This window comes from Camelus ferus, chromosome 3, assembly GCF_009834535.1.
Source record: "Camelus ferus isolate YT-003-E chromosome 3, BCGSAC_Cfer_1.0, whole genome shotgun sequence".
NCBI lineage: Eukaryota > Metazoa > Chordata > Mammalia > Artiodactyla > Camelidae > Camelus > Camelus ferus.
The window spans coordinates 41,444,037-41,466,929 of NC_045698.1; the positions used below are offsets into that span (position 1 = coordinate 41,444,037).

At 32.8% G+C, this 22,893-nt stretch overlaps 1 protein-coding gene across 1 annotated transcript in view; it reads left to right on the forward strand.

The window, feature by feature from the left end:
* The window catches only part of IPO11 (importin 11), a 168,224-nt gene that overhangs the window by 50,811 nt on the left and 94,520 nt on the right, over window positions 1–22,893 (forward strand). The window contains 10 exon segments of the mRNA XM_006188200.3: window positions 471–623; window positions 2,132–2,175; window positions 3,674–3,764; window positions 6,028–6,075; window positions 6,856–6,961; window positions 9,753–9,879; window positions 15,923–15,956; window positions 16,146–16,186; window positions 17,464–17,580; window positions 22,265–22,378. Coding sequence (XP_006188262.2) covers window positions 471–623; window positions 2,132–2,175; window positions 3,674–3,764; window positions 6,028–6,075; window positions 6,856–6,961; window positions 9,753–9,879; window positions 15,923–15,956; window positions 16,146–16,186; window positions 17,464–17,580; window positions 22,265–22,378 — 875 coding nt within the window.

Below are 22,893 nucleotides of genomic sequence, written 5' to 3' on the forward strand. Positions count from 1 at the left end.
TATAGTTTGCCCTCTGTATCTGGGGTTCCTCTCTTCTGAGGATTCATCCAGCTATGGAGCATGTAGTGCTGTAGTATTTCCTATTAAAAAATATGAGTGTAAGTGGACCTGCAGAGTTCAAACTCGCATTGTTCAATAGTTAATTTGGAATTCATTTATGTGCATGTATACTGAGATGAATGAGAAAGTCTTGTAAGAGAGAGAGATGCACATTACTCACTTCAGAACAGTGGGATCATATGTATAGCATGGAAATGTACAAGCTATAGTGTGGTAAAACAAAAGCAAGACTGGTGTGTATGGTATGAATAAAGGCAAGAGCCTCTCTGAGATTTGTCTGTAATAAAAATGAAAATTTATACACCACTGTATCTTTCCCCCCAAGAGTGTACTTCTAGGTTTGTTGGAGTTACATAATCTAACTTAGATAGAATGTTTGTACAGTTAACTTGGAAATTTTATTTTTCTAGATAGCAGCCCTGAAACTCTTGAAGCTCATAAGATTAAGATGGCATTCTTCACGTATCCCACTCTGACAGAGATATGTAGAAGGCTGGTCTCTCATTATTTTCTATTAACTGAAGAAGAACTGACAATGTGGGAAGAAGACCCAGAAGGCTTTAGTAAGAATAATTTTTTCAGTTTTTGCATGGCATTTCTTCCATCAATAGATATCATTTATTTGAATGATAGATATTATAATATTGCATTTTAATATAGCATTTGATCTTAGAACCTTGTGAGTTTTTAATTTTAATGTTTAAAATTTTTAATTTATTTTTTTATTGACATATAGTCCGTTTACAATGTTGTGTAAGTTTTTGGTATACAGCATAATATTTCAGTCATATATATACAAATATATATTCATTTTCATATTTTTTCCATGAGAATCTTGGTTTTTAAAAATCAATTATTTTAGTGATAAAATTATTATTCTTTCTTTGTTAGCCATTAGTAGATATTTATAAGCAGAAAATGAATGACTTGTTCAAGTATGTAAAAGTTTTTCCAGAAAAATGCCTTTTAAACTTTTTAGATGTTATGAATTTATCATGTAGTTTAAAACAAAAATATAAAATTAACTGCCTTTCTCTATTATCAGGTCAGTTTCTACTTTCTGATTCATTCTGTATTTTATTTGTACAAATTTTTACTTCAGAAAGAAGTTGGAGATAAAATCTCTGAATTGCTGAATGGGTTACCTATTTAAATTTTAATTTAAAATTAACTTTTTGATGATTAAACTTTTTACAGGAGATCTTTTTATCTGTTTGAATTTAAGTAGTAGATAGGATAACTCTATCAGGGCCTTTGCCAAGGAAAAGCGAGGACTTGTGTACCTGATAAAGTACCTGTCTATGAATGAAGTGTCATGTGTGAGTCACTTGGGCCATTGTGAGAATAGGCTAAATTTTAGCCTCTTCTCATAACTTTGGCTGAGTGCCTTTGTGTAGTTACACACGTCTATTTCCAATATTTTTAGAATGCCTTAAACATTTTTGTGAGACTTACCTTCCATCTCTTTTTGTTGTTTAGAAGTATTTTAGTCCATTTAGAAAATACAGAACTGCACTGTATAACGCATCTTTTTTTTTTGCTTTTTCTCTTAGCTAAAATGTTATGTTTCATATTACTTTTTTAATGTGGTGATAAAGTACTATAACATGAAACACTGAATCCCTAGAGTTTGAAAGTCCTGAGAATATTTTACTTTAAATATAGGAAATTTATGGAAACTATGACTAATCATTTTAACTTATAAAATATCATTATTGTATGAAATGTTTCTCAAGATTGTAGGCATAGTGTATCAGTTATTGTCAGGTACCCTTGGGAATGACAAGTACTTTGAGCTTTCCTTCCTATAGAATTTTTAATGAAAGTGAGAATGCTTATGGACTTAAGCACTTGATAGGTGACTGGGGTATACACAGATAAGATTTGTGGCTTTTAGTAAAAAAAATCTGTGTAAGACCTTGTGTTCCCAAGGATTTATGCTCAGTGTTATTTTAAAACAATTCACAGCTCTATCAATATTATTTAAAATCTTTGTTTTGCAAACTGGGATTTTTGGAAACATCATTATTGCATTTGTGGAGAGCATGATTTGTCACATTTTTAATTGCAGCAGTGGAAGAAACAGGAGGAGATTCTTGGAAATATAGTTTGAGGGTAAGTATTGATTGAAAGAAAATTTGATTAGGGAAAAGCTTAACACTTCCATAACTCTTAGTAGAGAGTGATACTCTGTTGAAGGTTCCAAGCATTAAGCCAGGCAGATAGGAAATTATTTATGATTGCAAGAATCCGTATTTGAGAGGAAAGCACTTAATTAAATTGAGAATTTGTATCTGAAAAAAAAACTTTTAAATTGGAGGTTTGCAAAATGAATTTTTCTTCATTTTGCAAATGGATTGGGAAATAATTGTCATTGCAGGAATACAAAATGTTCTTGAAAGTCAAAGCTGTCTTTTTTGGCCAGAATGATTTTTTTCCTCCTAAGTATTTCAGTAATTACAAAGCTTCTTTTGATATGTTATTTTCTTGTACTCCCTAGTATGATTCTCATAGATCAGCCCATTGCTTTTAGTTACAGAACACTTTTTAAATACACATTGTTGATACGGCCTGCATTTGAGTAAGATTTATCAGATGTGGTCTTTGAACTGTTCTTTTTGTGAAGGCTTGTGTTTACATAATTTACATAATTTGCCATTATTTTTCTAAGCATGTGTGCTACTGTATTTAGTTTTATAAACTTCCATAGAAAATATTAGTTCTTTGGAAATTTTATTAAAAATTTACTGCTTTTTAAGTTTTTTAAACTTTCTCTTATGGAAAATGTCAGACATATTAAAAAAATAGAATCATATCATGAACTCTTCTGTATCCAAAACGTAGTTTACCAGTTATCAACTCATGGTTAGTCTTGTTTCGTATAAGTACTCCCTCACCCACCTGGATTGTTTTGAAGCAAATATCTGAGATATTTAAATTAAATATCTGACATCATTTAATCTGTATACATTTCAGTACATTTCAGTATGTGTATCCGTAAGATTCCTTTTTAAACATGAAGTGTAATACCTTACAAATTTAATTATACTCTCCTTTATATTATTAAACATCTAGTGATTCAGTATTTTTAAGAGCAAAAATGAATCATTTCTTTTATGTGGCTGTATTGTGGTTTCTTTTACTGTTTGTGTCTGTTAAAAGAAATATTACAGTCTGGTGAATTGAATTCATGAATTGCTATTGTTACTTACGTCATTGCTAAGAAAACATAATTTTTTAACATATTAATTCCTGGACAGTCAGTTATTCATAGTTCTGAATCTATAAATGAATGTGGCTCCAGACTGCTTTTTTAATTTAAAGAATTATTTAAAATGTAAATATTTCCTGTCTGCAGTTTTACCTTTTTGAATGCATGATGCCAAAAGATTGAAATAGTGAAATAGACTTTCCATGTTATGAGTTAAATTATTATAATTTGATTTTCTTTCCCACTGTGTTTACATAAAACAGTAATCTACTTTTTTTTTTTAAGTCAAGAATTGGGAACAGATTCAGAGATTTAGGATTTTAAAAATGAGTATTCTTTGCTTTATTGTAGAATTAATCAGTACTGTGAATAATTTTCACTAGAAATTTTTTCCCCCTCCAGCCTTGCACTGAAGTACTATTTATAGATATATTCCATGAATATAATCAGACTCTTACTCCTGTACTTCTAGAAATGATGCAAACTCTTCAAGGTGAGGTATATTTTGTGATACTTTGATTTATCTGTTAATGTTCAGTTAAATGCCGTGAGTGCCCACTACATGCAGTGCACTGTTTCCTAGATCATGTAATAGACATGAATTTGAGAAAGACCAAATCTGTACTTTTTTTTTTCAAAAAGGTGTCCTTCATGATAGAAAACAAGAATGGGCAATTCACAAGTGAGATAGACCTTGAATGTGATAGTCAGATTTTACTGTGGTAAACACACTAGCAGTGTAAGCAAAATAGTGGGCAGTTAAGTATATTGGTTGGGGAAATAGCTTATTTGGAGCATGTTGTGGGCAGTAGGGGGAGTAAAGGTTAAAATAATAAATGTTAACGTTTGACTGGTGGCAGTGGGAATGGAAAGAAGGTAATGGATTAAAGAGAGAATGATGAAGTGAAATTTTTAGTGTTTGATCATTGTATTTTGTACACAAGTAATTAATTAGTTAACTATTAAGAGGGGTTTATCACTTCTGTCCATTCTGCTATACTATAAATTTTAGGGAGGGGACAGTGAACACCTCTGTTTTGTTCACACCTTATTCCCAGGGCCTGGCACACTCAGTAACTGTTTGTTATTTGATTGACTTTCGGCAATTAACTGACTGCGCTTGGCAAGGGAAAGTTGTCAAAGATGATTCTGAAGTTTAGAGTCTTAATGAGAGGGAAAACAGTTATTAGTAGTGGTTGGAGATAGACTTTTACTTTTGGAGTGAGTGTATAAGGAGTCATGGGAGAAGAAAACAGGGTCAAGGGTAGAACCTGAAACTTTCACCTTTAGGGATATGAGGAGATGAATGTCCTGCAAAACAGCCAGGTAAGAAACCAGGTAAGAAGCTATACTGTTGCAGAGAAGTAGAAAAGTATGGGGGTGAATCCTGGAGAAGAGCATGTTGTCAGAAGTGTCCAGTGTTAGACGAGGCAGAAGGCAGTGGAATCTTCGGAATAATCTGTTTCAACAGATTATTTGATTGGTTTGAGTAGGAATCACGTTGTAAGGGATCAAGGATTGAGTAGATGGTGATGTAAGGAATGTCAGCAAGAGCATGTCCTGTAGGGAAGGAGACTCCTGATTTTGTTTGTAGTAGTTAGTTTGTAGTAGTCACTTTTTAGGCTTTTGTTCTCTCAAAAACCTAATAGAGTGTTCCTGCTTAAATTATAAACCTAGGGAAGAAATGAGCCATCTGTCAAGTTTTACTGAGTTCGTTTTTAAAGATAATTTGAATGTTAATTGTATTTTTCATATGGATTGATTTCTAATGTATCGTTATTTACAGTTCTTAATGCAAGATTACAGATTCTTAAATTTGGTAATATTTATACTGCTTAAGTTACTTTGTTGTTGAGTTTAGAACATTATTTCCATTTTCTCCCATCCATTTATTTATTTTTTTAAACCGCTATAGGAAAGTGAGTAAGCTAGTTGGGTTAAACTGGTAAGTTGCTCCGTGGTGGTTAAGTTTTCAGTGATTTCACAATTTAGTTATTTTCTTTCTGGTTTTAGAGCAATTTGCTTATGTACATCTGTACTTAATCTAGCTGTTGGACTAGTGAGCTTAAGAATTCATATTTAACAGCAAAAAAAATGCTTTGATAAACTGATAGAAATCTTTCTATTCTAAAGAAATAACTAAATATAGAAATATTCTAAGGAAATACAAATAAACGATTTTTCATGTCTTAACCATAGCAGTCTCCTCTCTGGATAGTAGTGCAGAGACTGTCAGCTCTTTTTCTCAAGTTTCCGCATTACATAATGATTTTCATTTTTCTGTTTACACTTCTCATTTTTTTTTGTCACCCTTGATACACTGTCGTAACCTGGTTTATTTGTTATGGGTAGAGCTTCTGATGTTAATTGCCTATTCTTGTTCTTTTTCCTATTGTGAGATTCATTTTTTTAAATTCTTTTTAAGAATTTTCGTTTATAATCAGGGTATAATACAGTAGTTAACAATTTGGCATATATTTTCTATAATATTGCTTGATATGACAATTTTCAAATATGTTATAATGATTTTTAAAATTACAATATGGTTTTACACGTTGTACCTAATGCTGATGTTCTTTAATGGTGATGATAACAGAACTTAAACTTTCTCTTTATACCTACGTGTATTTTTAATGTCACAAAATATATTGTACTTAACTGAATTGAGAAACTAACAAATTGCATTTAAGTATGTTTTTAATTTTTTTTTAATGTTTTAATGTTTCATTTACATTTACTGATGCTTATTTTTTCAGGGCCCACTAATGTGGAAGATATGAATGCACTATTAATCAAAGATGCTGGTATGTTAAACTAAAGTGATTTAGAAACATAGATTTTTTTTTTTTCAGTAGGTGATGTCTCTTTTGTGGCAAATTTATGCTGAGAGGGGTGGGATACAACTGTACCTAAAATAAAAGAACTGTCTGGTAGGAGAGATAACCAAGTAAGCAGACGGTGATTATAACATAGTACCTGCTGATTAATATTAAAATAGGTGGTAATCAAGTAGTCCTTGGAAAACCACAAGGTAGTTTTAGTGTGCCCAGGGAAGGGCTCCTAAAGAAATATAATATGAGGGCACAGGATAAGTGAGAGTTAACAAGAGGAGGGGTGTGGTTCCAGGCAGAAGAAGCAGTATGTACAGAAGCTTAAAGGGAAGAGCAGCAAGCACAGTTAAGTTTTGAACTGGGTATATTTTTGTTTAATTGGAGCAGAGAGGTTAAGGGCTTGTGGTGCAAGATGAGTCTGGAAAGAGGGACCATATCATAAAATATTGTACTTATTTGGAAGCAGATGTTATTTTATAATTTTTGTAATTTGACTTGAATATTTTCATATGAATGTAATTTTCTGTTTGAAAGCTCTAAGGAGTATTTAAGAAAAGCATAGAGTAAGGTAACTTAGAATGTTTATGAAATGTATTTAAATAATTTCCCTGATTAACATATTGTAGATTTCCCTTTATTAACATATTGCATATATTAAAGTAGTCCCTAAGGCTTAGTTTCTTACATAAGGACAATTAGCATTTGGCCCAGTATCTGAAATTTAAGATCTTTTTTCTTAAATCTTCTTCTTAGTATATAATGCTGTTGGATTAGCAGCTTATGAGCTGTTTGACAGTGTTGATTTTGATCAGTGGTTTAAAAACCAACTTCTTCCAGAATTACAAGTCATTCACAATAGGTAAGTATAAAACTTTGTATTTATTATTCACTTACTTTGATGATTTTCTGATGAAGACAAGAAGGCATTAAAATTGCTTAAAACTTTAAAAAAATCATAGTATGACTTAACTGATAGTGTCAAGTATAAAAAAGAATGACTTGTGAACCTTATAACTGAAAAATTAGCGAAATGGTTTGTTAGTATGTTACTTTACTTCTAATGTGAATTGTGATATGTGTGAAGTATTTGATGTTAGATGAGATAGTTTGCAGGAGGACATTTAATTTAAGGGAAGATGAAGATCTCTGCATTCTAGGAAGAAAATGTGTGCATAAGGATGCCAGCTGGAGTGTTAGCAGGGTCTAGGCCTGATGTCAGAAGTAGCCTAACCAAAGTAACATCCAGGAAAGATGACTGTCTTGGGATCACACAAAGCATATTGCAAGCCTTTGGGGCGATGGTGGAGTAGGATGCAGAGACACCATAGCAAAAATCATTTGGACACACTTTAGGTTCATATTGAGGTACCTAATCAGTAGTACAGATATGTCTGACATTTAGTCAGACTTTTGCCCAATGCTTATGTTTCAAATACTTGCCTAATTATTTTAATTTTAGGTACTGAATGAGTAAAATGGAAAGGGTAAAGTCTTTTGATAGTTTTTATAAATTTCTTCTTAGTTTAAAATTAGAGACTTAAAAAATAATTCCAAGCAACTTTTTTTCTTGTTTTGAGTTGGGCAGTTCTAGTTGTGTACATCTGGCACCTGTTAGAATGCATATAGTCATAGGTTAGTTAACATTTCTTGGCTACTTAATGGATAGAAAGCCACCCATATATGGATTATTTTATAAATATTTAGAGCCATAGAACTGTAGAGCTGGAGATGCTTTAAAAGTAGTTTTATCAGTAAGTAGCTATTTATCCATTCAGTTATTCATTTATTTAAACAACAAATGTTTTCAACACTGGAACTTGCTGTGCCCTGAGGAAGCAGTGGGGAGTAAGATGGGCTTGGACCCTGCCCTCAGGGAACTGGTGAGCCTTTGAAGGAGAAAGCCTTGAGTAGGGAGACAGGTGTGTCGCTTGGTTGTCCTTGAGCCCTAGAGGCTGCTTAGCCTAAACCTGTGCTGTCCACTGCAGTAGCTGGTATTTGTGGCATGGCTACTGAGCACTTGACATGTGCTAGTGCAGCTGAGGAAATGACTTTAATTTTAATTAACTAAAATTTGAATTTAAAACCTGAAGCAGTGTAAAATATGTATTGATTATATGTTGAAATGATAATCGTTTGGATATATTATAGTAAATTAAAAATTATTAAAATTTCATATGTATCTTTTTACTTATTTTAAATGTGAGTACCAACAGATTTAAAATTGCATGTTTGGCTTATGTTATATTTATTTTGGACAGAGATTAATCTAGACCAGTATTTCTCAAATTTTAATGTGCGTATGAATCATCTGGTGAACTTGTTAAAATGCAGGTTCTGGTTTAAGTTATGGGTCAAGGTCTGGGTCAGATTGTGTGATTCTGTCACACTTCCAGATAATGATACTGCTGGTCCAGGAATCACACTTTGAGGAACACACTGACCTCTCATCTTTAATTCCACCCCAAAATAACTACCATCTTGGCATTTGGACCTTCCTGAGCTTGATTCTCTTCCCAAAGATCTCAGTTCAAACTTGAATGTTCTGTGATTTCACCATTTTCTCTCCACAAGTCTTATTTGCACATCTGTCACTTTGTTCAAATTATCCCTATCCTTTGAAATGGCATTTTTACAGTTTTCTACCCAAAATACTGTTTATCCTAAGTGCTCAAATCTCATCTCCTTCTGCCTGCTCTTCTCTGTTCTTTTTCCAAAATCCTAGTATATAGTTTTTGCAGTCTTTAATTCTTCTAGGTTTGTTAAACATTTTGAGAGCAGGGAATACTTACTTGTTTTTGCAACTTTAATGAATAATTCTTTCTACGTGCTTGATCATCTTATAAAATCATAATTTTCTTTAAAATGTGGTATATCCATTAGTTTACCCCATTTATATCAAGAAAGAAATGTCATCTTGCCACTATAATTTATATAATATTAAGAAGAGATTTTGTGGATGGAATTCTTGGACACAAGTGGTTTTTCTCCTTGCATAAAGAACCTTCATTTCCCTTAGCAAAGATGACCATAGAGAAACAGATATGTGTGCATCTTACTGCAGATGTTTTATAGCTTATAAAATATGAATCATTATTTTTGGTAATCTGAGTCACATTTTGTAGTTGGGCACCTTTTTACAAAATCATAAAGTTAGGCTGAAGTCAGTGTAAATTTATATGAATATTTATATAAGTTTAGAAATCTCTCGAAGTGTTCTGAGAATAATCTTCATGAGATTAACAGAATTGGAAATGGAAAACTGAATACAGGAGCTCCTTTATTACTACTTTTTGTGGCCTCTCCAGCCTTAAGCTTTGGGATATTAGCTAGTTATACCTATTTTGATTAGCTGGCTTTGGTTACTTGAGGAACAGAAGTGGACTTGGTATTTTTGTACATGTATATGTTATAATTCTTTAATACAAGACAGTCAGATTCACAATATATCTCCCTAAGAATTTTCAGTTTTTTAGATCAGAACTTTATTACTAGTGTTTATACTGTGGTATATTTAGAAGTAGCTTTTAAACCTTTATATTAAAAAGTAAAAATTGCTTTCTTACATTTTAGATTTAAATGATGAAATATACTAAATAAAATAGACTTCTTAAGATATTTAACATTTTAATTTCATGGTTTTCCCTATCTAGGTATAAGCCATTGCGACGCAGGGTGATTTGGCTCATTGGTCAGTGGATTTCTGTGAAATTCAAGTCTGACTTAAGACCCATGTTATATGAGGCAATTTGTAACTTGCTTCAGGATCAAGACTTAGTGGTATGTTGCTTAAATGTCTTACATTGCTTAAACGTTTTAAAAGAATTATGACTTTAACCTATGTTAAAAGTTCAAATTTAGAAACGGTTTATATCTTTCTTTAGAATGTTGATGGCCTTTCAATGCTGTAGTTATTCCTTGGGGAGCAGTTTGGTTTGAGGGAAGGAAATCCTTTATTTGCCCTTCTCATCACTAGTCAATAAAAAAAAATTAACAAGCTCTACCAATCTAATATTATTTATAATTTTTTAGTAAAAAATAAGAAGGTAGTTTTTTAAGATACTTTTATAGCTTGCTCTTTTTTTTTTTGCCTTTAGAATTGTTTCTTTTAGGACTTTTTCTCTATGTATAGCATTGACATAATATTCTTGGTTTTGGTTACTGAAAACTCATTAATGACTTCTTTGTTGCTTTGTTCCCCTTCAAAGCAGTAGGTTTGCTGCTTTATTATGTGTTGGTTACTCAAAGAGATTTTTTTTAAGATGTTCACCATAGTGTGGAATAGTTTTTTTCCCCCTCTTAGTGCTTTATTTTATGCCTGAGTGAATATATTCATGACTTAATATACATTTTCTTTGTCTTGGGCTTAGATATGACTCCAGCATAGTCTTTGAAAAGTGAATCTAGTTGTTTTTTTCCCAGAGTTTCAAATGATTTTTAGATAAAATTAAGTGATTTTTTTCCTCTCTGAATTATGGTAAGATCTTGTTTAAATTTCTCAATATCCCTTTTTAAAAAATTTTGAACCCACCTGATTACCCTGTTTTTCAGCAAAGACTTGGGCCATACTTTTCACACGTGTGCCATGATAATATAAACTACTTTTAATGTTCAACAAAGAAAACATAATTAAAGAAATTATGAAATTAACAAAACGTAATTGCAGAAGCACAGTACATTATAAAGGCAGATTGAACTCCTCTTTGGATCGTTCTACTTTAGTGTTACCTACTTTGTTTAAATAATTGAGAATTTACTCTAAATATCATTTTGTAGTTCTTTAAATAGTTTAAGCATGGGTAATCTGTGCTTAAACAAGGGAATCCATTAAAAAATAAAAGAAAATTTATCAGAAATTTAAAATAAAAAGTATGTAAGATACGGTATTCTAATTTCAACCTGTGAGAAATACTTGGCTAATGAAATGTGGGAAGATAACAACAATGTACAAACACAGACATATGTACAAACATACAAATGTGAATATACATACACACACATATATACACACATGCAAAGTGTATCGATTCTGATGAATCTAAGTCTTCTCTGGCTTTCAGAGTCTATATTCTCTTGCTTGATTGCTGTGGTTGTGGAGTTGGGATAGATTTAATCCTGTAGTTGTCTGAGAGGCTTCCTAGTCTTATGTCTTATGTCCATTTTGCTATAAGGCTGGCTGTGGCAGAATAGAAATAGTGCATCAACTGGTGACTTCTCCAGCTGGCTTTTTAATTTTATATCTGAGGCCACTGTGTAGAGTACATCTGATACTTGCATGACAGTGTTGTTTGTTCTGGAGGAATATATTGCAAGTTGAGTGAAATTTTTTTAGTGTATTTGAAATAGTATCATAACTTCCTCAATATTTAGCAATTAAAATAATTTAGGCATAATGGGCAAGCATTTATAATATTGTAATATTTGGAAACTTTTTTGGTAATAAGTGTTGGGAATTTTGATTCAGTGTAAGATAATTGCTACTTTGAAAATTTTTACTTCTAAGCCTATTGTGATTAATCTTTAAAAAGGGGATGTTTTTACTTTTTTCATTTTAAAATCTAAGAATTATAACAAGGAAAAAGAAAAATTCAGTGGCTGACATAACAAGCATCTGGTTTTCCATATTTCCATTGTAATAGTGTTCCATATATATTGAAAATATTTCATTTAAAAAAATTACAAATGCAGTTGAATCTCTCTGTCTTTCCACTCTTTCTGTTGTCTTATTGAGCAGAGGTTTTTAATTTTAGTGCAATTTATCAGATTCATCAGTTTCCTTTTTCTGTTTTCTTCTTTTTGTTTCTTGTTTAATAAATCCATTTCCTTCATCCTTGGTTCTTTGTTCCATCTGGAATTTATTTTTCAACATGATATCAAGTCAGATTCCATTTTTATTATGTCTTTTTATAAGGACACCAATACTACAGTGCTTTATTGAAAAATTCATGTAAAAAATATCTTCTACATACTCCCCTTAGAACATGTTACTGAGTAGATGTGCTTATGGCAAGTTTCAGATTTGAGAATGTTGTTACCACAGTACAGAATGACTAAATTTTAGGTGAGAGGATCTTTTCCTAGGACTGCAGATGATTCCCTGACTAGAATATTTGATTTGCATACTGGGCCTCTTTATTTTTAAGTTTTCTGACCGAATTATCTCTTTCAACTTTGGAAATTATAAGTAATTAAAAAAATTTTTTTCTTACGTTATTTATGCAGCCTTCAATAAAATAAGCAATAAGCTACTAAAAATTGGCATTAGTGTACTCTTTCAACCTTATAAGAGGCTCTCTCTCTCTCTCTCTCTCTATGTATATATATATACACACATACATGATAAACTGTGGTACAACCAGCAGATTTATAGTTTGAGGGTACAGTATATTATGGTTATTGTCTGTCAAGCACAGAAATGGCCATCTTCATGGGCAGGTTGAATACCAGCATAGAAATAGTGAATTTTCAATATGGGAAGCCAGTTATGGAGTTTAGGAAGGGACTTTGGATGGTATGTACATGACTGTAGCAAACCCTGAAAGCACTGTGGGAGGTGCAGCTGGGATTTGGGCAGAGGTATTTTTAACAAGGTGCATTGAAGTTCTCCTGTCTTTTCACTCTTGTGCCTTTTATGGGACTCCTAGTTCTGTCAAACTTTCTGCCTTAACAGTTTTGATTTTGCTTTCTACTATGGACAATGTCCATCCTGTATGTCTCAAAACATTTACAGATTTTAAACTCTGGGCTAGTCTATGTTTTCACAGAATGAATTCTGAATTCACTTACATTCAGGCAAATATAATTTCCAAAGGAAATATCAAAAAAATCTGAGTTTGAGACATCAAAATGTTAGGCCACTCTGAAACTACAAAGAAAGAAAACATTAATCTAGTAAGTTTCCTGTAGACAGTTTTGGTTTTGTATTGATGTGTTTAGTATCCATATTATATGAAAATGAGCTTTAGAATTTTTTTCTTGAAAGGAGGTGAATAAACGAAAGACTCTTTATTCTTTTAGGAAGCTCATTTACATATGTATTTCAGAAGAAATACATCAAAATGTGTAATTCAGTGATCTTGACTTTATTGCAGAATAGAGAAAAAAATGTACCATAAACAGTACCAAGTAGTAATAGAACCACTGTGTAGGGTAATATTATTCATATCAGTATCTCTCATGCCTAGCATGGAATCAGAAAATTAGATGATGTTTATTGAAAAAGTTTAGAGATAAGGATAAAAGATTATGCAGTCATTATTCTGTTTATCTTCAGATTACTTTTTTTCAAAATGATTCCTTCATGTCTGCGTTATTTACATTTTCCTAGTGGTCCTATGTCCCTGAGACATTGCCATTTCTTTCTGGTCCCAGCACCATGCTCACTGTGTTAGGTGTGTGGAATACCCTTCACTGCTGTGGGCAGGCTGTAGTAGTGGTCAGGCGTTAGGTTAGTCCAAGTCTAGAACTCAAATCAGCCACCCTGACAGTAACCCCAAGGCTCTTTCTTATGCTGGATGTGGAAATGTCTGGTTACTCTTGCCTTTATGTAGCCATCTTCTTGGGAAGTAATGTTGACCTCTGGTTTCTTCTCATTCATTTCTCTGTTACTGTCATGCTTTTCTGGGATCCTTTCAACAATTCTGATAACTTAATGGCATTTGTTTGCCTCAGTATGGAATTAGTTTATCCTTTTATGAGTTTTCTGATGTTTCAGCTAGAGGTGTAGGGTAGGCTCAGGCTGAATTCACGTCTGGATCCGGTTCTGGATACTGAGAGTTTTATTCTCCTTCAGAAATTCTAGATTTATTCTATGACGAGTCCTGTTTAGAGTCTGGTTAAGGGAAGAGTTTTGTTTTCTTGCATTTATTTATGAAGTGTTTATTCAATAATATCTTAGAAACTGTTAGACTGTCTGCTACCAGTCTTCCTTCACATTCCCCAACTCTTCGTTCTATAAATCCAGGTTCTGATTTTTTCCCCCATTACTTGTGAATTGCTGCAGAATTCATTGTCTCTGTGCAGTAAGTACTTCCCATTTCTTTTACAGTTCAGTAGGGGCTAAGTTTGTTCTTATTTGTGTTTGTCATATTTTAAATGCTCCTCTGTTTTCTTAAACTGTGTGCTTTTTATTTTCCCTTATGTTCTGGCTTCCTGTTCCTGTAGTTAAACTAGAGTACAGGCAAATCATTGTTATTTGTTTCGTCTTTTTCTCTGCATGCAATACTGCACTGTCTTCTCTTTGTTTCATTCAAGTGTCCCTTTTGTTTCCTATACTTACTTGCCTAGGTATCATGGTTATGGGTTTAGTGCATCTCTGTTTCTTTTGTGGAGGATTTAAGGGTTGGTATGCTGGAAGTTTGGTTTCTCTTTGTGGTGGCTTTCATGTCCTGGTGTTTGTGAATTAAATTATTAACATAGTTCCAGTTGTATGCCTCATACTGTACTGAATGCTGACAGTTGGACGATGACTAGAAATAGTCCATGTCCTCAAGGGGATTGTCCTTTTCTTAGGCTTTTCAAGTTAGCCATTTTTATTAATACTTGTTTAGTATCTGGGTAGTTCTTTTCCTCTCTGCTGGGTTGTAAGCTCTTTGAGAGCAAGGACTAGGTGTGTCTTACTCAGCTTTTTTTCCTACAGCACCCACCACAATGTCTGGGAGGTACTGTTCCTTTTTGAATATTTTTAATTGCATGAGAACGTCATCTTTTCATTAGGTCATTTTGTAGTAGAACACTTTGCATGTTGTAGATCATCAGCAAACTTGTTAAATCATTTAAAACCCTAGGAATATTCACAATTTATAAGCAGTGAATACAAAGAAAACGCAGGCAAGGAAACACCTGCACTCTGGGTTCCTGGACTCTGGGGTTTGGAACTGTAGTACCTAACATTTGATGGATGTGCCTAATCAGCATGTCAGGACCTCAGAAGCTCCTGTAAAATGATCAGAACTGTTTCTTTGTGGAAAATGACTGCAAAGGCAAAACCCATTGCTATTGCAGGAGTAGAAAGTACAGTAGCATGTAAGAAAGTAATGGCTCTTAGCCAGGAAATGAAAGTTTTAGCTGTATTATTTTACAGAGCAGAACACAGAATTCAGTTGTGACTTGAGCTCATGTTATTGCATGTGGAATTACGAATGTGGTAGCTGATGCCAATTTAGCTGGTCACATCACAGGTAAAACTTGAAAGAAAATTAGGAGATTATGCTGTGATGATGTGGTTTACCCAGGTAACATGCTGATACACAAAGAAAATGTGATTTGAGAAGCCAAGAGATTGTGCAAACCTTTCTGTATTTGTGGACTTTGGGATTTAGAAAATCCCAGACTTTATCTTTCAGTTATTACAAGGATTTTCTGTAATTGGGGTAACAGATGGGAGTTTGTGTTCTTCCTGCTCCTCCTCCCTCTTCCTTTCTTACAAGTCCTCCAGCCTCCCCAACCCCACCCTGTTTTCCTGCTTCTCAACCTTCCCTTTCCCTCTGGCATCATCTTCGTACTCTCTTCTCTCAGTCCCATGCTCTCCACACACTTAACAGCAAATTTTTTTTTTCCCCTGGAAACAGCCACTGGATTAAAGACTCCTTAAGCAAATTAGGGAAAACTAAGAAGGGTGGGAATGACACTATTTTATTTTTTCTTTTTAGTCCTTGCTAAATAGGGAGAATGTCCTTTTATTTCTAGTTGTTAACATGATCTGTGACTTTAATATTAACAGAAAGAGTAAAGAAGTGATTGGCCAAACTTTTTTTGTCATTTGTTATTAATGGTGTTTAGTAGTTCTAAAATGACTCAAAATTCATGATATACTTTCTTTTAGGTCCGTATTGAAACAGCTACAACTCTGAAGTTAAATATCCTTTAAAAATTTAAAAAATACTTTATTGCAAAGAATTTTAGCAACACTTTAAAATTGTTAATTTTGTTAAATTAATTTTTAGCTAATTAAATGTATTTTTGATTGGTTTATTGTATTTGGTTTTTACATATGTTTTATCCTGGTAAATCTCATAAGTTCTCAGTATTCCTTAGCTGCTCTTCACCTGTTGATGATTTTGAGTTTAGAACAGATCAGTTTCTACCGGTAAGAATATCTATTTCTAGGTTTTATAATAATTTCTGCTTATGTCTTTTGAATATTATATTATTTTATAGCTTTAATTATATGTATCTGTTATTTATTAAAGTTGCATTTAATGGTATGTTAGATTATTTTGTAATTAATTACTTTTATTGATAACTTTAATTTGAAATAGTTCACTTTTATTCTGCTTGTTCTTGTTATCTTGTAATCTATTCTGGAGTTGAATGCTAAACTTTTCCTTTCACAGTTGCAAAACATCTAGTAATTTCATTTCATGTTGTCTGTTACTTTTACTCCTTAGGTTATCTCCTTCTGTTGTTTGTGTATATATGTCTGTCCTACACTAGATTGCAAATTATTTGAAAAGCAAAATACCGCTCTTACTCATTTTTTTTTTCCACTCAGTACTCAGCACCTAACATGGTGTTTTCAAGTAATTGGTATTCAGTAGGCACTTGTTAAATATGTCAGTGAATTGGGGCATTGATGTTCTTTTCAAGAAGACTAAAGACAAAAAAAGCTTTATGATACAATGTATATTTCTTGTGGGGTTGGGGTCATAGATGGGGAAACTTGAAGAGCAGAGACTTTGTTAATTAAAGAGTCAGGTATTTAGGATGCAAGAAATATTTTTACAAATCTGTATAAAAATGAACAGATATCTGAAAGAACAAATGTCTATGTATCTGGCATCCTATCATTTATTAGTTCCTACTATAATTTTCATAATGGAAGAGTTAAAAAGCCAGACAGCATTTTTGTTTTCTATTTCTTAATCAGAAATATTCTGTCATTCTTAGAATTACAAGTATTTATCTACAAAAATTTGTATCTCTACATAGCATATGTTAAAGGGCCACATCGGAGAGCTGGTATGTGGGTGCAGTAACTTTTGGCTTTAATGAGTGGACTGTGCAAAACTAAGGCATATGTGAAAGAGTGATGACAAGGCACTGCTCAAAATTTACTTTAGTTAGCAGTATAAATTTTAAACACAAAATGTGTAGACACAGTTTTTCTCTGAAAACATTTTTCAGTTTGTGGGTGAATTAAATTCTGAAATGAATGCATTTAACAGCAATGAAGAAAAAAGTCACTGCCTTAATATTAGCAAACTGAACAATTTGAAGTTGTATAAGTAATGCTAAGATTTTGGCTATTTGTCTTTTATTGCTTTTTATCTTATGATTTAATTTTATTTCTTATTTCTGTTTGTCTGTATGTAAAGACTTTTACATTTCTATTCCAAACTTTTATTTTTTTCTTTTTCCATACAGTATTTGGAAACGATGTTCACACTACTTTTTCAGTTACTGCAGCAAGTTACAGAATGTGACACAAAGATGCATGTTTTACATGTCCTTTCTTGTGTGATTGAAAGAGTCAACATGCAGGTAATTTTGTTATAAAACATGAAAATAAATTTTAGAGGGGTAAGTAGAGTCTGTGTAGAATTCATTAATTGTCTACATTGTTTAAATGTTAAAACATTCATCAAAATGCTTCTAACTTACAATTTCAGTTCTGTATCAAAATTGACATTTATACTTAAGTTTTAAAAAAATGACCTAAGAAAATTAAAACTGAAAAATAAAAAATTGTATGTGCAATACAGAAGTATTTAGGAAGCAGAATTATGTAGCTCTTAGCAAATCCAGTTTATATGTTTGATAATTCTTAAAATTTACTGTGTTTGAGGGCATAGCCACAGGTGTCTGTCAGCAATTGCAAATATTCTTAGAAGTCTGTTATTGGTACCTTAAAAGTTGAGTGTGTTTTGCAGTCTAGTCCACGTTATATCCATATTTGGTTTGATGTGTAAAGTTCTTCTTGGGGGAGAGGGGAGGAGAGGTAATTAGGTTTACTTATTTATTTATTTTTGGAGGAGGTACTGGGGATTGAACACGGACCCTGTGCATGCTAAGCATGGGGTCTGCCACTTAAGCTACACCCTCCCCCACACTTTAAATTACTGTTAATTTAAAGTTCTTAACAGTAAATTATTTTTTATTAAGCTTCCCCTATCACTGCTAATCTTTGTGAAAAATTGATAATCCAGGAATCACACTGTAGTTTTCCTGAAATTTCTTACATCCGAGTTTACAACTACATATTCTTGTTTGAAAGTGTGAGTAAATCTGTGAGGTTTTAGGGAAAGATAACTGATTTCGAATCCACAGTCCTGGAGTCTGCTTCTGGATCCATTAGTGAATTCTGACACCTTGAGCCTGTTTATTAATACTGAAGGAGTTGACGAGAATTGCTATCGGTGTTTTTTTTTAAGTGGGTGTAGGTAATTAGGTTTGTTTTATTTGTTTATTCTTAGAGGAAGTACTGGGAATTGAACCCAGGACCTCATGCATGCTAAGCATGCTCTCTACAACTTAAGCTATACCCTCTCCCCTGAGCATTACTATCAATTATTGAGTAATGACAAGTTACCAACTTCTCTGCCAAGTAATTTGCATGTATTTCTCATTTAATCCTCACAAAAACCTTTGGGTGGGAATTAGAATTTATTATTTCAAACTATTTGAAGCTTCAAGGAACTTGCTAAAGTTCAGACATCTTAGTGGCATTGCCAGTATTCCAAACTCAACATTATGCAACACAGTGACCGTTTTGAGTCACTGTTAGTTATTTTGAGCAGATCTGATTCCTAGCATCTAAAAGTAGTAATATCTTACAATTTTCTCAACACTTTGGGTTCTTATTACATTAATTACATTATTTTGATATTGCATTTTGATATTGGTTTGTAAACATTGAAGGAGTTTGGTCATTTGAGACTATATTTTAAACTCATTTCAAGTCCCTGTCTCTGCTCTTTAGCTTGGGCAAGATCTTTAACCCTGCATCCTCATGTATGAAATTGTAAAGATAATTCTGAGCTCCTGTAACTCACAAGGTTTCATAAGTATGAAATTATTACAAATGTTCAATATGCTTTAGATTACTGTATATTTGCAATAGTTTAAAAATGCCGCTTCTCCAAACCTCTAAACCTTTTTCTCCAGAAGTTTAACATTCCTGTTGCTTAGTTACTTAGAAATGCTTTTGTGTTTCTATCCATACTCATCATCAATAGCCTAAGCAGCTCAGGTGACTGTATCATCAGTAAATACCAGTAAGATACAGTTACCCAGTAGTACTTTTTATTTTCAGAATGTGGGTAGGAAATAGTTAGGAAAAATGTTTTCAGTAGATTCTTTAACATTTTCCTATGTTAACCTTTGAACAACACCATCATTTATATATCTGTCAACTATCATTTATATACAAATTTGGTTTTTGTCTGTTAGGTTGCAAACATTTTGAGCCATCTTAGAACAGTGTTTTCTGACACATAATAGTTTTTGAAGTTTTGGTAAAGTCACTGTCTTTATATCTTAGCATCCAATTGTTTGAAGATTATATTTCCTCTGCATTTGAAAAAGTAGTTGAAAACCTATAGTTAAATTTTTTCAGTGGAGGGATCCCATAAATACACAGAAAAAAATATGTTAATTGTTAAGTGTGATGTCAGACAGTCTTTCGACTTATGCAGTTCTGAAGGAAAATAATAAAATTAAAGGGCCTATGTGAAATATTAAATATTCTATTGAAAGTATTATCTGAAAGATGAGTTGTCATTAAGGACTTACTTTTTAGGTCCTTTGGATGGAACCTTTGTTAAAACATTTGTTAGTACATCACGTGTTTGGTTTTCACATGTTTTCTATAATGTGTTATGAATGAAAGTGGATATTTTTCTGTATACAATGAACTAACTCATGAGACTGTCATGCTCATAGTACCTGCCTGCCCTCATTGTTTTTTCGTGGGGTGTTTTTGGAGTAGAAGTACCAAAAGATGAGTTCTTTTTCATCTCAGTTGTGTTGTGCTGGTGGTTCAGTTTCTATTATAGGGTTATATAGTATTATTTAGCCCAATGCCTATAAAGCATTCTAAATTCCATGTATTTTTTAAATGTTACTGCAAATAGTTGATATTGGCCTACCAGGAAATCTATGTTATAATGATTTTCAGAATTGTATATGGACAGCATTTTTTCTTTCATGTCATTTCATTGAAAAATTTCAAATATACAGAAAAGTTGTAGTAAATCACCACCCATATATCCTTCACCTAGTTTCATCAGTTACTAGCATTTTACCATACTTTCTTTTTTTTTATATGTGCATATACAGAGTTTTAAAAATTAAACCATTTGAATTTTAGTTAGAAACACCGTGACACTTCACCCCAATAAATTAGACCTTTCCTTCTTAATCACAGCCATAATTAGATCCAGGGCACTTAACATTCATGCAATACTGTTTTCTAATATCAAGTCCATATTCTGATCTCCTCAGTTGCCCCAGTAATGTATTTTTTAACCTCTCCTACCCTAAGGGAATGTATTTGGCTCTCTTGTCATCACTTTGTTTTATAACCCCCAACCCTTTTTTGGTGTTTTGCAGCAGTGAATCTGTGAGTAATTTTTGAAGTAGTGTCTCTTGAAGCATTAATTTTAATTTAGAACATCAGATATTCTAATGACTAGAATTGGGGTACAGGTACTTCATGACTTTCATTTGTAATTGGGTACTTTGGTTTTATTACCTACCCTGTGTATAATTCATGCCATATACTTCCTTTTTGCCATGCCTTAGAAAGAAAGTATTCTCTCTAATTTGTTCAAAACTAAAACTGTTGTATTTTCCTCATCCGTAGAACATGCTGTTATATACTGGTTTTAGTTGCATATGCACGAGTTAGGTGCTTTGAAACCTGGATTTTTATATTTTAATTGGTCTGCTTTTATAAGCCAATTGGAGTGATCTTTGATTAAATGCTCAATAAATATCTATTATAATTGTATATTCACAATTTGAAAGCAATGTAATATATAATAAAGAGTCTCTTAATATTTATTCAGTTCTATCTTACTGAAATATTTGGGCAAATAGTGTAACTTCTTATCTTTCAGCACCTCCTTCCTCCCCCAACCCAGAGGGAACAAATCCTGCAGGTTTTGTTGGTTTTCTTTTGTTTGTTTTGCTATCCTTTTAGTGTATGGTGTTTTATAAGCAGAATAAAGAAACTCGCACTGTTTCTGGGAGAACTTTTAAATGTTAGTCCATGGGGTTGAAGTAAATAGTACTGAAGCTGTGAAGGTTTAGTATTTCTGATTTATCACCAAGGGTACTCTCATTAGATCAATTCCAAATACTGTGACCATAAGCCTAAAGCTGGAGCACTGTGTCCAGCTTCAGTGTGGATCCATTTTATTTTCTGGAGACTCACTGTCAAGGTGTGCTGTGCTTCAGAGTATATTTTTAAAACAGGTTAACTTAATCCTTAGTGGGATTAGCAGTTTTATTCTTTGAAAAGGATTTTCTCCTCCTGTAGTTCTATTATACCTTGTGTACGCCTTCACCATTTTATTTATCCTTTTTCATTGTATAAGGGTTTGTATGTCTATGTTTATCTCCTTTTCTTTCTGGTGCCTTGTCCTCAGGGTCTCTTACTTAGAAGATGCCATTAGATAACTGTTGAATGAATGAGTAAATGCTGACTCTTTTTAAAACAGTGTAATTTCCAATTAGGTAAGCTGTTAAAAAGAATCAGGTTATAACAGCATTTTCTATTAAACTCTGTCCTCAGTATGTTGTTTTATATTCCTGAATTTTATTTCATGCAATAAATTTGGTACTTGCTTAAAATTGTTTGAAAATATTTACCATGGAGCTCTGTTTAATGTTGGATTTATCTTTAAAAGAATATGTACTTAATACCTTACATCCAGTAAATATTAATTATTTGCTGCCTGGGACCCAATAGATCTGTCAGAGTTTCTTTTTTTCTCTCTCAAATGTGTTTCACTTTTTATCTATTCATTTATTTTAGTTGGGGAGGTAATTGGGTTTACTTACTTATATTTACAGGAGATACTGGGGATTGAACCCAGGACCTTGTGCATGCTAAGCATGCGCTCTACCACTTGAGCTATATCCTCCCCCCAAGAATTTCTTGAAGTAAGTTGCCTTCTTTACTAATAGGATTCTTTTGCTTCCCCTACTTCTGTTGTGATAGATACGACCATATGTAGGATGTTTGGTACAATATTTGCCTCTTCTTTGGAAGCAGAGTGAAGAACATAATATGCTGAGATGCGCTATTCTGACAACACTTATTCATCTTGTTCAGGTACGTTACTCCTTATTAGTTTCTTATTAGTGTTTTTTTTTTCTTTAAACTTTTTTATTGTTTTCATGTGATTTATGTTAGTGGTAGTAAAAGGCATCACATGTCTCATTCATGTGTGATCTAAACAGTTTAAAAACACCTTTTGTATGTTTATTATGGACATTTTTTGACATCTAAAAAGTATATTCTACTTTTTAAAGATGATTTCTTGATTAGCTGCAGTGGTCCCCAGTGATGGTAGATTCGTGATTTGTGCAGTTGTACCTTGCATGCATTTTCCTTGGTATCCAGGGCTTTTCTACATAAACTTATACTCCATTTTCATTTTTTTTCTTTGGTTTAAAATAAAACTTGTCCCTTTCAAAAATTGGGAAGGCAGAAAAACAGGTAAATTGCTTTTGAGGGAAGGAGTAAATTTGACTTTAGACATCTTGACTTTGAGGTATGGGGATATGCAGCAGGTAGAGAGGAACCTAAAACGTCAGAGAGAGAGAGAGAGATGGGGCTGTAGTTCT